Here is a 16732-nt window from a genome sequence, read left to right as displayed (position 1 = left end):
CAGCGGAGATCAATTGTCATTTAGTTGTAGGTTTAACTTTCTTACATCATATATTGTATGTTAAATCTCCATGTCAAAGCTAACTTTACACTCAAACTTCTCTAAAGGACAATGTGTTTAGGAGTATCCAGTATCTTCCTCATTTATTCTCAAGCTTGTGAAAAGTGTACTGACCTGTAACTCATGGCTCCATCATACACAGAGTCATTGAGATAAATATATTGTCCATTGTAAGTCATCTGCTGGCCAAGTGGAGAATTATATGAAACCAAGCCATCTAGAAACAGCCACAGGAGAACATTGTCAACTCATTTTTCTTTTGTCAGGTGTCCTATATTGGAAACGTTCAAGGAGGTTCTGTGCTATGATTATAATGCTGATTCCTCCCGCTGAAGGACATTAAAGTTGTCATTGCAAAATTATAAAAATCTCATCTGCATTAATAATTGCCATAACAGTATTTAACAAATCACTGCAAAACTAATTTCAGAGAGGGAGAGAGAGAGAGAGAGAGAGAGAGAGAGAGAGAGAGAGAGAGAGAGAGAGAGAGAGATTGTGAAGAACCTCATCAATATCATATACATTCTTAAAAATATAGGTTACACAATTGGGCGTCCACAGTGATACCACAGAAGAACCATTCACCTTTCAGTGAAATTTTTTTTTTCTTGATGTGAAGAACATTTTAGTAATCTAAAGAACATGTGTGACATGTATAAATGTAAATGTGTTAGCTTTGAGGCCATCTGTATGCTATTGTACTCATAAATGTTGCCTAAATTCATTTGAACAGATTTAGTATGTGAAATTTACAGTCGTTCCCTTCCAAAAAAAAATGATGACTTAGGCTATATGTTGCACGACCCAAACTTCCAGTTTGGTTAGGATATACAGCAACACAGGACAGAAAACCGCATCACGCTATTTTATGGGGCTTTAATTAAACTGCGTCCTCAAAAAGTACAGTAAGCGATTCCTGAGAAATCAGACAGAGCACCACAACACACTTGTAGCCAATCAGCAGTAGGGGGCATGTCCACTCATGATGAGAGAGTGAGCAAGAGGGAGATTCATTTTTTGTTCTTCCCCAGACAGCAACATAGCGTCGGCCCAGATCCGGCCCACATCTGGTACATGTGGAATCCAGATCTGGGCCAACACTATGTTGCTGTCTTAGTCCTTGTCGTTCTTTCATAATCTTCGCATTATTTTGCTTCAGCTAATGATAAAGAGACGTCCACTCCACAGAGAGGGGTGTGTTTGTTTGGGTTGTTTTAAATATCAACAGTGTTTCTCAGAAATCGCTTAATACACCTTTAAAGGGATATTTCACCCAAAAATGAACCGTTATGACTTATTTTCTACCGTGAAACAAACAAACAAAAAAATATTTTGAAGAGCATTGGTAGCCAAACAACGCAAGACCCCACTGACTTTCATTGGATGAAAAAGAAAAAAAGTCATGCAGGTTTGAAATGACATGAGGGTGAGTAAACTTTCCCTTTAAACATTAGTTGATTTTTTTTTTTGACTAACCTTTAGACAAAACCAAAATACTTTGAAGCATTTAACTCACTTTAAGTTCAACACTTGTCAGACTTACCCAGCCACTCACAGCCATACAGTTCCACACGCATGCAAACGTTCATTGAGTGATCGATGACAGGCATGAAGCGGACAAAACGTGCAATGATGGGCGGCTCCATGTCCTTCAGCACAATGTCATATGCATTCCTGTTCCCCTCAATAACCTTCACAACAGAAAAACTCACATTTAGATTTTCCAGTGACATACAGTACACATGGCCAAAATGTGGACGAAAGCAAGTTTCTTGTTCAACATTTCATTCAATAATCATGAGCATTAATAGGGAGCTGGTCCTTGCACTTTTGGGACAGCTTTGCTCTCATTCAGACACAAATGTATCAGTGAGGTCAGGCACAGATGTTAGGCGACAGGGCCTGGTTCACAGCTGACGCTCCAATCAATCCCACAAGTGTTTCATTTGGTATAGGTCTCCACACTAGATACAGAAAACCTTTACTTTATGGACTTCACTGAGTACAGTGGTATTGGAACAGGAAAGTTACATCCCATCCTGAAAAGGGGTCTACTGAGATTTCATGTACAGGACGCTTGATTTTACGCACATGTTAGTCAAGTCAAGTCAGTGTGAGTGGTGCACATACTTTTAGCCATGTTGTTTTTGACAGCAACATTGCAATATCTACTGACATATTACATCACATTCAGATGTGACTTATGAGTTATGAATTTTTTAAATAATATAACATTATAATAATATAATATAATACTAGTAATTGCTATTACACCAGTCTTTAGTGTCACACGATCCTTCAGAAATTATTGTAATGTGCTGATCTGGTGCACAAGAAAATGAATATAAAAATCAATGTTAAGAGCAGAGCCATGATTTCTTTTTTACATTGACGAATAGGAAGTTAAAAACAACAGCATTCATATTAAAATATATTAATAAAAGATAGAAATATTAATAATTTATGTTATAATATAATAATTTATTAATAGTAATATGTAATAAGCTGAATAATGCAGAGGACACACTTAGGTCTTTCTTTGTACACTGAGTCACAAGGTTCTTGCAACCTGAGTCCGAAATTCGTGTACGAAATTTTCGCACGTTAAAAAATAAATACGACCTCATGTTATGTCAATCACGTTTGCACACTGCCTGCAAAACTTTCGTCCGACATCATTTTTTGGGGATTTTGACAATTCAGAGCCACCGAATCACGAATACGAAAAAACGAATGAGAAAATTTCGGACTCAGTGTGCAAGGACCTTAAGACTGAACTAAACACTCCGACGACTGCAGCAGATTTTGAAACACCGACCAGTGTATCAGTACGTACCTCTTTGCCCTGCCTGTTGCGCCAGGAGATCCAGCGGCTGCCGTCGCGGCTGTATTTGATCTTGTATGTCTGGGCAAACTCATTACCAATGCCCCCTGCGTGACGTCCCTGAGTGCCCACCAGAGTGATGAAGTGCAGAGAACGGAGGTCAATCTGCAGGAACTCGTTCATATTCTCAGGGTCTCCTGCTATCTCAGGGCACCATGCGCCATCTCCTTCCTCACAGTCCAGCCTGAGACAGACAAATACACTTAAACATCGGTTTCATTTACAGCAATCTCTTTGAGTCTTTCATTGGTCTCAGGACTGCATCATAAATCAGTCTAAAATGGTTCATTTTGGGCAAAGGGGAATGTGTTGGGAACACTTAAAATCAGTGAAACTGCAGAAGCAATATATGGAGGAAGCATAATTACATAATTTTAGTGAGGCTAAGAGGAGGCCACCCACAGTTCCCCAGATGTGGTTTGCTCCCACCAAGATAACCTGCACTAGAACTCATGGAAAACACTGTGTGTGTGTGTGTGTGTGTGTGTGTGTGTGTGTGTGTGTGTGTGTGTGTGTGTGTGTGTGTGTGTTCATACCTGCCATATTTTGCTGCTGTGGAGTCAGACCACTGACTGGAAGCTGAGATGTCTTCATCTAAGATCTGGCCTCTGGACATTCCTAACGGGGACCGACACACACCTGTAAAAATGTAGTTAGTGTTTATTTGCCCATCAACTTTTATATGCAAATACTGTAAAGTCACACCCATCTTGCAGATATGAATCTACACAACTCATAATCATGCAGACAATACTTACTGCAATAAATTTTATATAGCATTTTTTTTATTCCAATTTCCTATGCGTTTCAGTGGCTTCCCCTTATTCGCATACAACATGAACAGTATAGAGAATGATAGTTACTCAAATTTAAAAAAAATTAGCACCCGAATTTTATGAATATTTTTTCATATTACAGATTGGTTCACTCCATGAGAGAAATAGACATAAATGCAAAGGGTTTGGTTGAGATAATGACGTTTTAGTAACAAAATATGTACAGAAAAAGGCTTTTTATTACAATATATCGTCATTATAAATGATAAAAAGATTTTTTTTTTTAAATCACACAATCACATAATACTGCAGATCAAGAAAGGATATAAATCTTAATCTCTCATAATATCTCTCTGAGTGTCAGTGTGAAGATCCGGACATGTAAAAAATTAAGTGTACAAGGACACTCCTATTTCAAGTGGCCCCTCCATCTCAACAAAATAGGCTTTGTGATCCTGCCAGCAATAGCAAGGATAGTGGTGAAGGACTTTTTGTCTCTCTTTTCATTTTTTTTTCTTCTGTCTCTCCTCCAAATGTTTGCTTAAAAGTCAAGATGGGGGAAACCTCAGAGGCTTGGTTTTGGCAATGACAAGCTGATATAATCCAAAACGAGCTGAATCCCCCAACAAAAAGCTCTTCCAGATGTAACAGAACGGCATCCTCCTCCCCCATCACTCTCTCTCTCTCTCTCTCTCTCTCTCTCTCTCTCTCTCTCTCTCTCTCTCTCTCTCTCTCTCTTCTTTAACACACATGCACTCATGCTCAAAAACAGGCATATATTATACTTTAACATGCTAAGACTGGGCAATATAGAGAATACTAACAATGTATTGATTTTTTCAGGGAATATCAAATTAAGCAATATTGCAATAAATGTAATTTTTAATGTATTCAAATGTTTGTTAAATGTTTATTAAAAATATATGTAGGTCATTTCTCATATTTACATATATATATATTATATGTTATATATATACATTTAAATTATATATATTATTTGGAAACATTGACTGATGGTTTAAACTCTCTGATTGAAAATACTTTTTTATTTATTTAAAATAATATTAAAGAAATATATTTGATTATTTGATCATATTATGTTATATTATTTTTTATATTATCTCACACACACACACACACACACACACACACACACACACACACACACACACACACACACACACACACACACACACACACACACACACACACACACAGTTTTTATATATTATAAAACATATATAATAGAAATATATATATTTTTTAATGATCATACATTTAATAATTTTAGCTGTATCACTCAGCTAAAATATGCACACACAAAAAGAGAAAGAGAATGTGCTTTTGTAATTCAGGGCAGAGTTTTCATCATAGCTTTGTGAACGCAGGCAAAGCAGTGTTAGACGATTGACACAAGAGTGCCACATAGATCAAATATCTTTCAAATGCTGTACTGTGTTCGGCTGCAGACTCAGGGCTAGCGATGTGTTAACAGATGATCTCACAAGGTCACAATAAGAAAAGGCATAGAGCAAGGTAGTAAAATAATACGCAAATTAAATATATGAACATAAGACAGTGTATTCTCACTTATGTAATTAACAAAAAGATTCATGGATTAATAAAATAAGATTTGTAAAGAAAGTTTGTTCATACATTCACAACACTGTACGGTTATAGCCTCAGTATCAGATGGAGTAAACATTCAGTCTAAAAATATTCCTCACTTCAGAAAGGTGGAAAAATACTCATGTTGTGTGAAGAAACTGTGGCTTTTGGTCTTTCCTCTCTCTCTTTCTCTCATGGGCCACTCTGGTCTTGCGCAGTAATTCATTGGTCCGAGTGGCGCTTATTTCCCCCTCCTGCCAACCGTTTTTTTTCCATCTTTAATCCTTGTGAATGGCACATTTGTTCCACCATGTTTGCTGTCTAACTGCACGGTCCAAAGCCTTGCGCGCGCGCCCACATACACACACACACACACACACACACACACACACACACACACACACACACACACACACACACACACACACACACACACACACACACACACACACACACACACACACACACACACACAAGCACGCACGTGTATAGTAACACACACACACACACACACACACACAATTTTAATCACATGTAAACTGCTGGAGGAGGTACTTACATTTTTCTTTTCTTTCTTTTTTTTTTACAGTTGAAAAAAGTAAGAGTCTATAACTCAAAGTGGAAAAAAGCAGAGAGTAGGATGGTATAACTACAGTCTTTGGGAATTTTAAACAGAGGAAAGTTGGCAGAGGAGATCTCATAGCTACTGAGTTCAGCAACACACTTTTCCAGAAGTAGGAAAAAATGCGGCTTTATTTCCAGCGGAAATATGAAGGAGCAAAACTGATATTTAAAGAGGTTACAGCATCTCTCTCCTGGAAAGAATGAAAAGCAACAATTTATACAATTTATCTGAAACACTGTCATTAACTTCTGTCACTAACACTAAGGTCAGCTGAATACCAAAACGATCAAACTGTAAATGTGACTTATAAGCTGCAGAAACAAATATCTGAAAAACACACAAAGCCTTGGAGCAAAAAAGAAAAAGTAAGAAATAGAAGCTGTTTCGATATTCTTTCCTGTTGTCAAAATGTCTGGTATGTACAAGCCACAGACTCCAGTCTGATTGTTGAATCCATTGTAAAGAATCAAACTTGCGCTCCTGCTACATTCAATAATAAACTCAAAGCAAGGTCACATCCACACACAGAGCTCACGCGCAGTTCAATGAGGTTTGAGTGATGGACCCTATCCCGTTACATTTCACCACTCCTTTAGCATGGTGTTCTTTCCTTTCTAACCACCAGCCTTCAAAACTGAAGATTTTTTAAGTGTCTGCGATGAAAAGTAATAATATTAGGCTACAATTATGGGATACTATGATATATCGCTAGACAGTGTTTCAAAGCACAGTAATGTAGCCTATTGATCCAAACTGTAAAGCACATCGCAAAAAAACTAAACAAAACAACAACATGCAAATGGTGAGCAGGAGGTACCCTTCATTAATGAATGAATCTAATGAAAATGTCACGTCATGTCAAATAGATATACAAGAGAGATATTTTGCATTGTGACATTTTCATATCAATAAAAGCAAAAAAAGAAGAAGAAAAAATTCCATCATTAGATGGAAATGAATGGTGAGCATAATTATTTCCACCATGTCATTGTACATTTATGATATATTTCAGTGTACAGTATGTACAGTATATATTTCCATTTTTTTGTGCCTATTTTAGGACCATTAGTTATTTTACACAGGAACTCTAATGAACTCTAAGTAAGGAAGGAAGGAAGGAAGGAAGGAAGGAAGGAAGGAAGGAAGGAAGGAAGGAAGGAAGGAAGGAAGGAAGGAAGGAAGGAAGGAAGGAAGGAAGGAAGGAAGGATAGAGGGAATGAATTAATGAATTAATGAATGAATAATAAAAAAATGGAGCAAGAAAATTATACAACATCTGTAATTCATTGCATGCAGGTGTTGTACTTTAGTTTAGTTTTCATTTATGTTTAATTATTTTCAGTGATGATTTTTCTAGGATTATGTCTTAAGTACTTAAATAATTTATGTAAATTATTGAAATATTGTATAGTTTTATTATTTCCCATTGCATTAGAATGAGATTAATTTTTTACTTTAATTGTCATGAAAATAATGTCACAAATTAAAATCTTAATGTTCCCAATAATAAGCATTAATTTCAGTTTCCTCATGCAAAACATAATTTCTCTCCTCATTTCTTTCTTTTGATTCTGGGGTGAAAATGCTTGGCAGGGCTACTCATGACTCCTCCACCCACTTCTCTCTGACACTTTCAAACCGGAAAGAAACAATCCAGAGCGTTCGGTCAGCAACAGAACAGCTGAGTGTAATTCTGTTATTTTTGCATGTACCACAAGGCTTTTAAACAATTTAGACTCCCTTTACATAAACCACACAGAAGGAGTTTTAACAAACCATTTTACATAGGCTATTCCATGTTTACTTTGAAACAAGCCAAACATTACTTTGTAGTTCGACCAAGCAAAGCGACAATTAAACAATCTGGATGGACTGGTATCCTCCTCTACGATACATTAAAGCACAACATGGCTTAAAATAAACCATTGAAGAACATTATGCATTTCTTGCCTTATTGGCATTGGCGTGTGTCAATGTTAGGCTTTAATGTCATGCCTGCCTTAATTAAAAAAAAATATGGAACAGCAACTGACACAAGATCAGAGGAAGGAAGCAATGTTACCTTGGTTAATCAAACTCATCTGCTTCATAAAGGAACACAGCCCAATATAGTACAAGAGCACAGTGTGGTTTTCATCCTGGGGGATCCCAGAAGAAACTGTATCAAGCCATGGTGGTATTAGCTGCTTTCCAGACTTATGCTTTAGTCTCTACTGTACGGCTGCTCGCCATGAGCTGGCTTCTGGTTTCCTTGTAAAATATAATTGAACCTCACATTGACATCACACTTTCCTCCCCACAAACCACCCATGCTAGAAAGAGAAAGCTAGAGTTGAAAGACACAGACAAAGGAGAAGAAGCCATGAGAACCAGAATGGAACCTGGGCATCTTCCAAACCTTATTCAGACCTCAATCTTAGACTGATCGCCACTACAGTACAAGGCTGCTAGTTTCAAAACTAGTCAAAAATAGCACTGCAATTTGTAGCAAACTGACTTTCAGAAAAACTTAACATTCATGGACAATAAAATCGGAGATTCTGACCACATGCTGTTAGTGATACCACAACAACTGATTTCCATAGCGACTTGTCTCATAAATTTTCAGAGTTTAACCCCATAGCAAATTTATGTCACCAAATGTTGTTCAATTCATATAATATTGTAGACTACTAGTTAAGATTTGGGCTTGAGTTCCTTCAAACTCTGAAATTCATGAGTTATCATCATTGTCCTGTTGAGTTAGCCATTCAATTCCAAGTCGTTTTGGATAAAATGATCAGCTGAATGACTTTAAATTGTACAGTTTACAGCTTGAGTCTTTTAATCTAATTTTATACAATGAAAAAACAAAAAAAACATAACTACCTGGATTTACTTGAGACTTGACAGCTCCTGATAGGTAAAGGAGAATAAGGAGCGGAAAGAGCATCTTCCAAAGTTGCTTCATCTCAGGCGGAGATGGGACTATCATTCCTGGAGAATAAGACACACGGTTAGAAAAAACTCATGACTTCATTTCACCATAGATATCCAGGAACTGCTCTAACATGATTTCTCTTAAATAAAACTCAACTAAGAGAGGAATCAGCTTAACCTTATCAACCCTTGAGCAAATTTCATATTTGAAATTTCGAATCACATACTTGAGCACCCTCATATTTATGACGTTGCATACTCGTATGACTTTATTTATACAGTGTAACATAAAAGAAGATATTTTGCAGAATGTCTCAGTGTTTTTTTTTTCCGTACAATGAAAGCCAAAGCCAAAACTTTCTTTAAAATATATCTTCTTGTGTGTTACACCTTTGAAAGAAAGTAATTTGAGTTTGAAACGGCAATAGAGTGCTTTTCAACACATTATGCTGCCTAAATGCTCAATGTCAATGGCTGGTCTTCATCCTTCCTTCAGTTGTTATTCTTTCATTACAAAAAGGCACTGAGCCATGACACAAGTTTAATGGGAAAACAGGTTGTTGTTATTTTGAGGCAATGGTTTTAATTTGGTCAATAAAGATGCAATAATTGCCTGCAGAGCATAATGGAATTTCCATATATTCATTATAATGACACGAGAACAGCAACAACTGTTGGGAAAACTTCACAAGGCATTGTGGCTGGAGTTGATTTTTTTTTTTTACAAAGTCTCTGAGTTCAAAGAGAAAATACTTGCTCTCTGGGTTTACTTCAAGTGCTGCTGACCATCACAACTTTTATGAAGGTCTGCTTTGTACATACAATTTTGAGCAAACACAGACACACAATAAAACTAGCCAGCACATCTTAACATTCATATTTACATAAATTCAGTATGCAGATGCTTCTGTTAATCTGCTTAAATTATGCTATAATTTTTTTTAGAACAAAAACAGAACCCTATTCTTATTTTGTAAAGTGATATGATATTGCAAAGTCCATAATATTGTGACATATGAGATGTATGCTCAGATAGTACTAATAAACATAAGTTCAAAACAAAGTGAATTACCTTTTTGAATAAGTAAATGTGCACTTGTATTTTAAAAGTATTATTAAGAAATTATGAAATGACATATACGTTCTATTTAAGTGCGCAAGAACACTATAGTTCAAGTAATTGCATTTAATATAAATCTTATTTAATAATAACACATTTTCATTTAATAGCAATTACATGCAATTCAGTGTCCAACAACATTACATTCAGTTTTTTTTTAAAGTATTGTTTCCTTAATAAGTACTCTTTGTATGGTAAAGTGTACTTCTTTTTCACAAGGGTTCTTTAATAGTTCACATATATATATTTTACAGGTTGCTCTGTAGATAATCCACAGAGATAGATCCACAATGCAGGAAGACAATTAAAAATATGTGTAACTAACAACAGGAACATAAACTCTACTCATAAAACATAATGTTAACACTGAACAAGGAACTAAGGAAAACTCAAGGCTTAAAAACACAAGGCAAGATAGTCAACAGAACAGTGAACAGGTGCACAGGTGTGTAACTCAAGAAACCATGGAAACAAACAAGAAAATAGAACTCAGGTAAACAGGAACAGTGAAAACACTGCGGTCAGTCGCATGATTGTCTGCTGTAAATAAAATGTCATATGTTTGGATTAATGAGAATAAATTCATATTTAACTATTTAAATCTCCTGTTTAAAAATAGGATGCTAGACACCACACGCTATATTTGAAAAGGTTTTCTGTGTTGAATTATGGATGTCATTTAAAAAATATGGAAAATAACGGAAATAAGTTAATGCAGCCTCTTATTTATACATGAGGTAAACATAAAGCTGCTTGGTTTATATTTTTAATGTATAGGTCCATAATTGTAATACATATTTTAAAATAAAAACATTTATATAACATTGCTTGCACAATAACGGCCCATTTCAAATGTTTACATGCTTCCGTCCCCGTGAGAAACAATTACCGTCCAAATAGGGCTTTAGGGTACGTTTACATGACAACATTGTACTAAAAACAGAAACCTTTTTCCTTTGCGTTTTTCGCGTGCAGCCGACAAAATTGTCGAAACGATCCTAGTTCGCACGGATCCACGAAAACGATTAAAATCACTGTATTATGCATGCCAGGCCAGTAGTTGGCGATATCACTTTGTAAAGAAAAACTACACACCAATACTGAACACGTAATCAAATGTGATTGTGCATGACGTCACTATTTTCACAAATTTCCGTTTTTTGTAGCGAAGACAATATCGGTATCGCTTTCAAAACCTTGCATTTTTCAAAAGCTTATGTTTTCAGGCCCCCAAAACACCAATGTCATTTAAATGAACGGACAAAACGCATAAAAAGTTTTCTGTTTTGAGTTAATGGTAAAACACAAATGAATGTAAACACTTACTTGATCATGCATCATTTCTTTCTTAAATTACATTCTCAGAATTAAACATTGGCCGCAAACATGCTTAAAGCGATCAACCTGAATAATGACACAGAAATTTGATCTGAATGTAACTTTATCGCGTCTTGAGTAGTTTTAAGATAGCTCATTTGCAGTGCATTGGCTGAGCATTCATGTATGCACGTATCTACTTGCAGAGTATGTTTCTGGCCTGACATTGCAAATGTGAAAACTGACCAGGGGATGTGGACTGTCTGACTGTGGGTCAGACGTTACCTCAGAGAGTGTGTTAGTGCCAGTATGAATGACCAAAATGTCACTTCCCCCTTAACTGATCATACAATGAAATATTGCTGGCTGATTATTACACAACATGTATGTTCTCAAACACCAGCGAACAACTGAAATGCTTATGACAAATGATTAGGAGAATGATCAAGTCTCAGGATATATTCTACAAAACATGACTGTTTCCATCATTCAGTCAACTATATTTATTTTTCTAAAGACAGATGCAGCAGACTAAAATGAAGCTTACGTATACTGGAGAAAATTAAATGTACATGCTGGATTGTAAACAAGCGCAGGATTACTCACTGGTTTTGACTGTGCATGACTGTCCTGGTTCTTTGAAAGGTCTCAACACATGATTCATGATGTGATACGTAACACGAAGAGACACAAAGACAATTGTACCATCAATTTACCCTCATTTCATTAGAAACCCACTTGAAACCCATTTGTTTATTTCAAATACACAATATCTAGTAAACGGTACGATCAATGTAATTGAAACAGCAGCATGCATATTTATCAAAGTTATATAAGTTCATCTTAAAGTTTTTAAGGCTGGAACAAAAGTGACTTTGGATCTCTGCTGGATGCCTTAAGAAGCCAAGAAAAGTCTTCATCATCAGCCAAACAAAACGCTCCTCACAGGATTGGAGCAGGAGTGCCCTATATACGAACATGTGTGATCTTCTGCCTCATTTAAGGTTGAGCATTTTTAAGAAGTTTTAAAAGATCGTCAAAGGCCTCATAGACTCAATGTACAAAACACCCTTTAAACATTCACTAAGGTGAGAAGGCATGCTAATCAGAGGAACTCCATAAGGTTATGAACGATTAAGATTAACGTGCCTTTAGTATCATGACTAGGGCAATTATCATTTGCCCTTTATTTAAATTACAAAGTGGCTCCAAAGTATTTGAACATACGTGCCACACCAAGAGTGCCTGAATTTAATTGCATTTCATAAAATATCCTTAAAGGGATAGTTCACCAACAATTTTTAATTAGCCCATGATTTACTCACCCTGAAGTCATCCTAGGTTTATATGACATTCTTCTTTCAGACGAATACAATCGGATTTATATTTAAAAAATTCCTGGCTCGTCCAAGCTTTATAATGGGAGACAATGGGTATATTGTTCTGGAAGTCCATCAAAGCCGACCATCCATGATAAAAATGCTCGAAACGGCTTCTGAAGTGAAGCTATGCGTTCGTGTAAGAAAAATATCAATATTTACATATAAGAATGTCATATACTAGGATGGCTTCAGGGTGAGTAAATCAAGGGCTAAATTTAATTTTTGGGTGAATTACCCCTCTAATTATGATTGGCTAAGCCGCATTCAGAGCCAATGTAAAATACTATATAAACACACACTTGTGTGACCGCAATTCATCAGAATTAAGGCCTGTTTACACAGAGGACAATAACTATAACGATAAAGGTATAGTTCTAAAAAGCCAATCAGAATCCATTCTGCTTTAAGAGCTTGAGCATGAAGTGGCAGGCGACATAACTATTACCTAGTTCTGACATAAAACTCTAGATGGCACAGGAACACTCGGTATTTGTTTGAATGTCGAGCTGCAACTCATTGGCCGCTGATACAACAGCAACCAATCAGCTGTGCTATGTAGATAATGATTTGATCGCTACCAAATGAGTTTACCAAAAAAGACCTATCAGCCTGTTAGCAGTCTGCAGCGTTCTTTCAGAAACCCTCCACCCTCCCCTCCACCTGTATAGATCTGGTACAGGGGGTTACATGCATGTTACATGTGTAGAAGCATGTCTTACATCCTCACAGCAATGTCTGTGAATCTATTGGCAGTAGTAGCCTAATTCTCTGTACTTGCTCTGCAGCAGCGTAGCAGATCTATTCCACCAAGACCAAATACATTAACATTGATATATACATTACCATGCTGATCTCTATTACCATACCAATCTCTCTGAGAGTTGTCATGACAGAATTATAGTTATCTGTATAGTTAGCATTCTTGGTGTGATCGGGCCTTTACTGTGCTAATGCTGTGTGTTGTTGAGTATTTGTGTTGCTTCATAAGCATGATAAATGTTGCATAAGGACCACATTGCTTGGTGGAAGAATTATTATTTGTCAACTAAATTATTGCAGTTTGTTTATTTTATGAAATCTTGCTAGGTATATGTAGGCCCTGCATTGTGCCTAACCACATTTACAATGAGGTCACTAATAAACTACGACTTCTTGGGGGCTTATTGCTTTCACAGAACAAAATATCTAGTGGCCTAAAAAACACACCAACCCCCCCGAAGAACCCTGGTGTAGTTCTTCTACAATAATGAGAAACAACAAACTCACTTCTTCCTTTTTATGGTGTCTCTTATAAATATGCTTTGTCTCCCCAGGGACAACTCTATTTGGTTAACACGTGTGACTCTGCAAACCTCTCTGTGAACTCCCAAGCAGAGGGGATACCACACAGGGTAAAGCGCAGTCATGACCTGGGTTACAAGGACCCTCAATTACTCGCTGCAGTGCATACCGGGGTTACGACGCAGTGGGGAGAGGATTCTTTGGTGTGTTATTCTGCCAGCATTTCCCAAAGTCACTTTCCCAAGTTCAAAACACTTTTAACACTTCGTTAACAATCAACTTCAGAGATATCTTTTAAGATCGTAAGTTAATGCAACTGCAAATACAATTTAATGTCGTATATTATATTGTATTTATTATTAAATAGCATTATGTATCATATGTGTGAATAAAAATTGGTAAAAATAGAAATTGGTGCTGAATTTCAAGTTCTAGTTCAAATTGATTAATAAACGCATGTTCAATCTAGTAAAGCTGGTAAATATTTGATAATGGATGACACAAGGTGTCAGACTTAATAGTCTGTGTACAGTAAATCCCACAATCATTTTTCATTCTCTCAGCAGTGTATGTTGGGAGTTTTTTAATCTCAGAGGCACTTCACATATTTCAGGCAGAGTGTGAACAGAGATGATCTAGGTCACAGTAAGACTGTAGTAAACATATGGAATTACTGGACTGTTGCCTCTGAAGCATTCATATTTGCTCCACACATTTACAGCATAATATATGATTACAGAGCCTGTGGTGTTTGAAATTGGTACCAGCCCTACGAGGCCATTCCTCAAATTTCACGTGTCATGGTGTTCACACAGTGATTCTGCAAGGAGGCAGATGAGAATAATAGAAGGGGACACGGGTAGACAGGGCACAACGGGGGAAGTAACAAGAGAATTGTCTCTTAAACCAGTCGGTGTGTGTACGCTAGTGGTATACTGCATTATGAAGCTGTCATGACCTAATCACATAAATTGAGAAGACAAAGTACCCAACCACTTCAGAATATAGATGCTTTTTAAATTTTCAGACATTGCAGACTGTCAGACAGACTGACACATTATATTTAGCAACTTTTAAAGTTTCTCATTTGTGGCACCCACGTACATTGGAATGTTTCAAATCACTTTAGCAGCGACTCTCAGGAATTGTAAAATAAATCTCCAGCTGTAGCTTTCTAAATCACCTGCCATGCTTCATACTTCATGCTTCAAAGAAGACATTATTACTTAGCCTATACAGTCTGCATTAAAAAGTAAGTAGGGCCTACTTAAATCACACAACTGTTTAGGGTACATTTGGGGTATAATATTTTTTTTTAAAGAAATTAAAAATTAAGTTTATTCCGCAAGGATGCAATAAAATGTTAAAAAAGGAAAGTAAAGTCTATTACATTGTTTAAAAAAAATCTATTTTCAAATTTCTGTTCTTTTCACAGACAAGCCCTGAAAAAAAGAGCAAGCTTTCCACAAGAACATTAAGCAGCACAATTGCTTTCAACATGGATAATAATAATAATACATTTTATTTGTTTGACGCCTTTCTGGGCACTCAAGGTCGCCTATAAGATAGGTTTCTTGAGCACCAACTCAGCATTATGATTAGAAGGATCAGGTGACACTGACTGGAGTAATGGCTGCTGAAAATACAACTTTGCCATCACAGGAATAAATTACATTTAAAATAGAAAAGTGTTGTAACAATAATTAAATTGTAATGGTATTTCCTTGTATTTGTAATCAAATAAATGCAGCCCCGGTGAGCATAAGAGACTTCTTTCAAAAACATTAACAAATCTTACCGACCAAACCTTTGAAGGGTAGGTTAAATACTGTACACTTGTGACGATTTCCCTGAAGAGGTTTGGACCAATAAATGTCTAGCAATGAGTTTCAGCCACTATCATTAGAAAAGGGGAATGGAATCAGGACACAACATTGGGCAGTTTCAAATCTGTGTCTCCCACATGTGCACATATGTCTCTCTGGGAAATCAAATCTGCCACATCAACGTAAAGAAGATCCATCATAATATTTTTCCATATTTTATTTGTTTAAGTATATTAATGCGGGTAAAATTCCACATTACAACATGGAATTTTTGAGAAAAAAACCTTTTGCCATCTTAGATAAAATGATGATTCTACTAACACTCAAATGGAGATCCACTTTCAGTGTATTAAAGGAACCTTTACGTTCTGTTTGATTTAGACTAAGATGCTTGCATTAAAAATAATTAATTCTCCAAGCTTATATTTATTACATTACATTAGCATGGTGCTAGGAAATGACAAGGTCATAGGTCAATTCCAGGGTATGGACTCTGTCTGCCATACGAATAAGTGTAAATGAATAATAGTCAACCTAAATGTCACCTGAAATTTCACTAGTAATGGTGGATAAGGAAAAATTATTTGTAAGTAAAATATCAAAAGCTTGAAAAAGGTTTATGCATTATGCTTCAAATAAATTAAAAGTTGAGTATTTAAATAGTCTCACAAGAACTTTGCATTAGTTTTTAACAAGATATACTCAAAGAACAAATATGAAATAAGAATGAAACATTTCGGTGGGCTAAAGTTTGCAAAGAGCAGCGAGCGTAGCCATTAAATATATTTAAAAAAAATATGATTAAAGGGCCGTTCACACCAAGAACGATAACTATAAATAACTGACGGTAACTATATTTATTCTCTCTTTGTCCACTTAAAAGCTTGAGCTCTTCAAAGCGGAATAGATTCTGATTGGCTGTCGATGTTTTTAT

General features: G+C 36.2%; 1 protein-coding gene across 4 annotated transcripts in view; it reads right to left on the bottom strand.

The window, feature by feature from the left end:
• The window catches only part of ddr2a (discoidin domain receptor tyrosine kinase 2a), a 33458-nt gene that overhangs the window by 9612 nt on the left and 7114 nt on the right, over positions 1–16732 (bottom strand). For all 4 annotated transcript variants that reach the window (XM_079628922.1, XM_079628924.1, XM_079628923.1 and 1 more), the window contains exons 2-6: positions 8822–8929; positions 3481–3583; positions 2897–3128; positions 1604–1751; positions 175–277 (exon numbers count right to left, since the gene is read on the bottom strand). In XM_079628922.1, the coding sequence (XP_079485048.1) occupies positions 175–277; positions 1604–1751; positions 2897–3128; positions 3481–3583; positions 8822–8927 (692 nt within the window). In that variant the 5' untranslated portion in view covers positions 8928–8929. The remainder of the gene's footprint in view (positions 1–174; positions 278–1603; positions 1752–2896; positions 3129–3480; positions 3584–8821; positions 8930–16732) is intronic.

The sequence above is a fragment of the Phoxinus phoxinus genome, assembly GCF_949152265.1.
Source record: "Phoxinus phoxinus genome assembly, chromosome: 11".
Taxonomy (NCBI): domain Eukaryota; kingdom Metazoa; phylum Chordata; class Actinopteri; order Cypriniformes; family Leuciscidae; genus Phoxinus; species Phoxinus phoxinus.
Note: the sequence above shows the minus strand (reverse complement) of the source record. Positions and strands in the feature narration are given on the sequence as shown.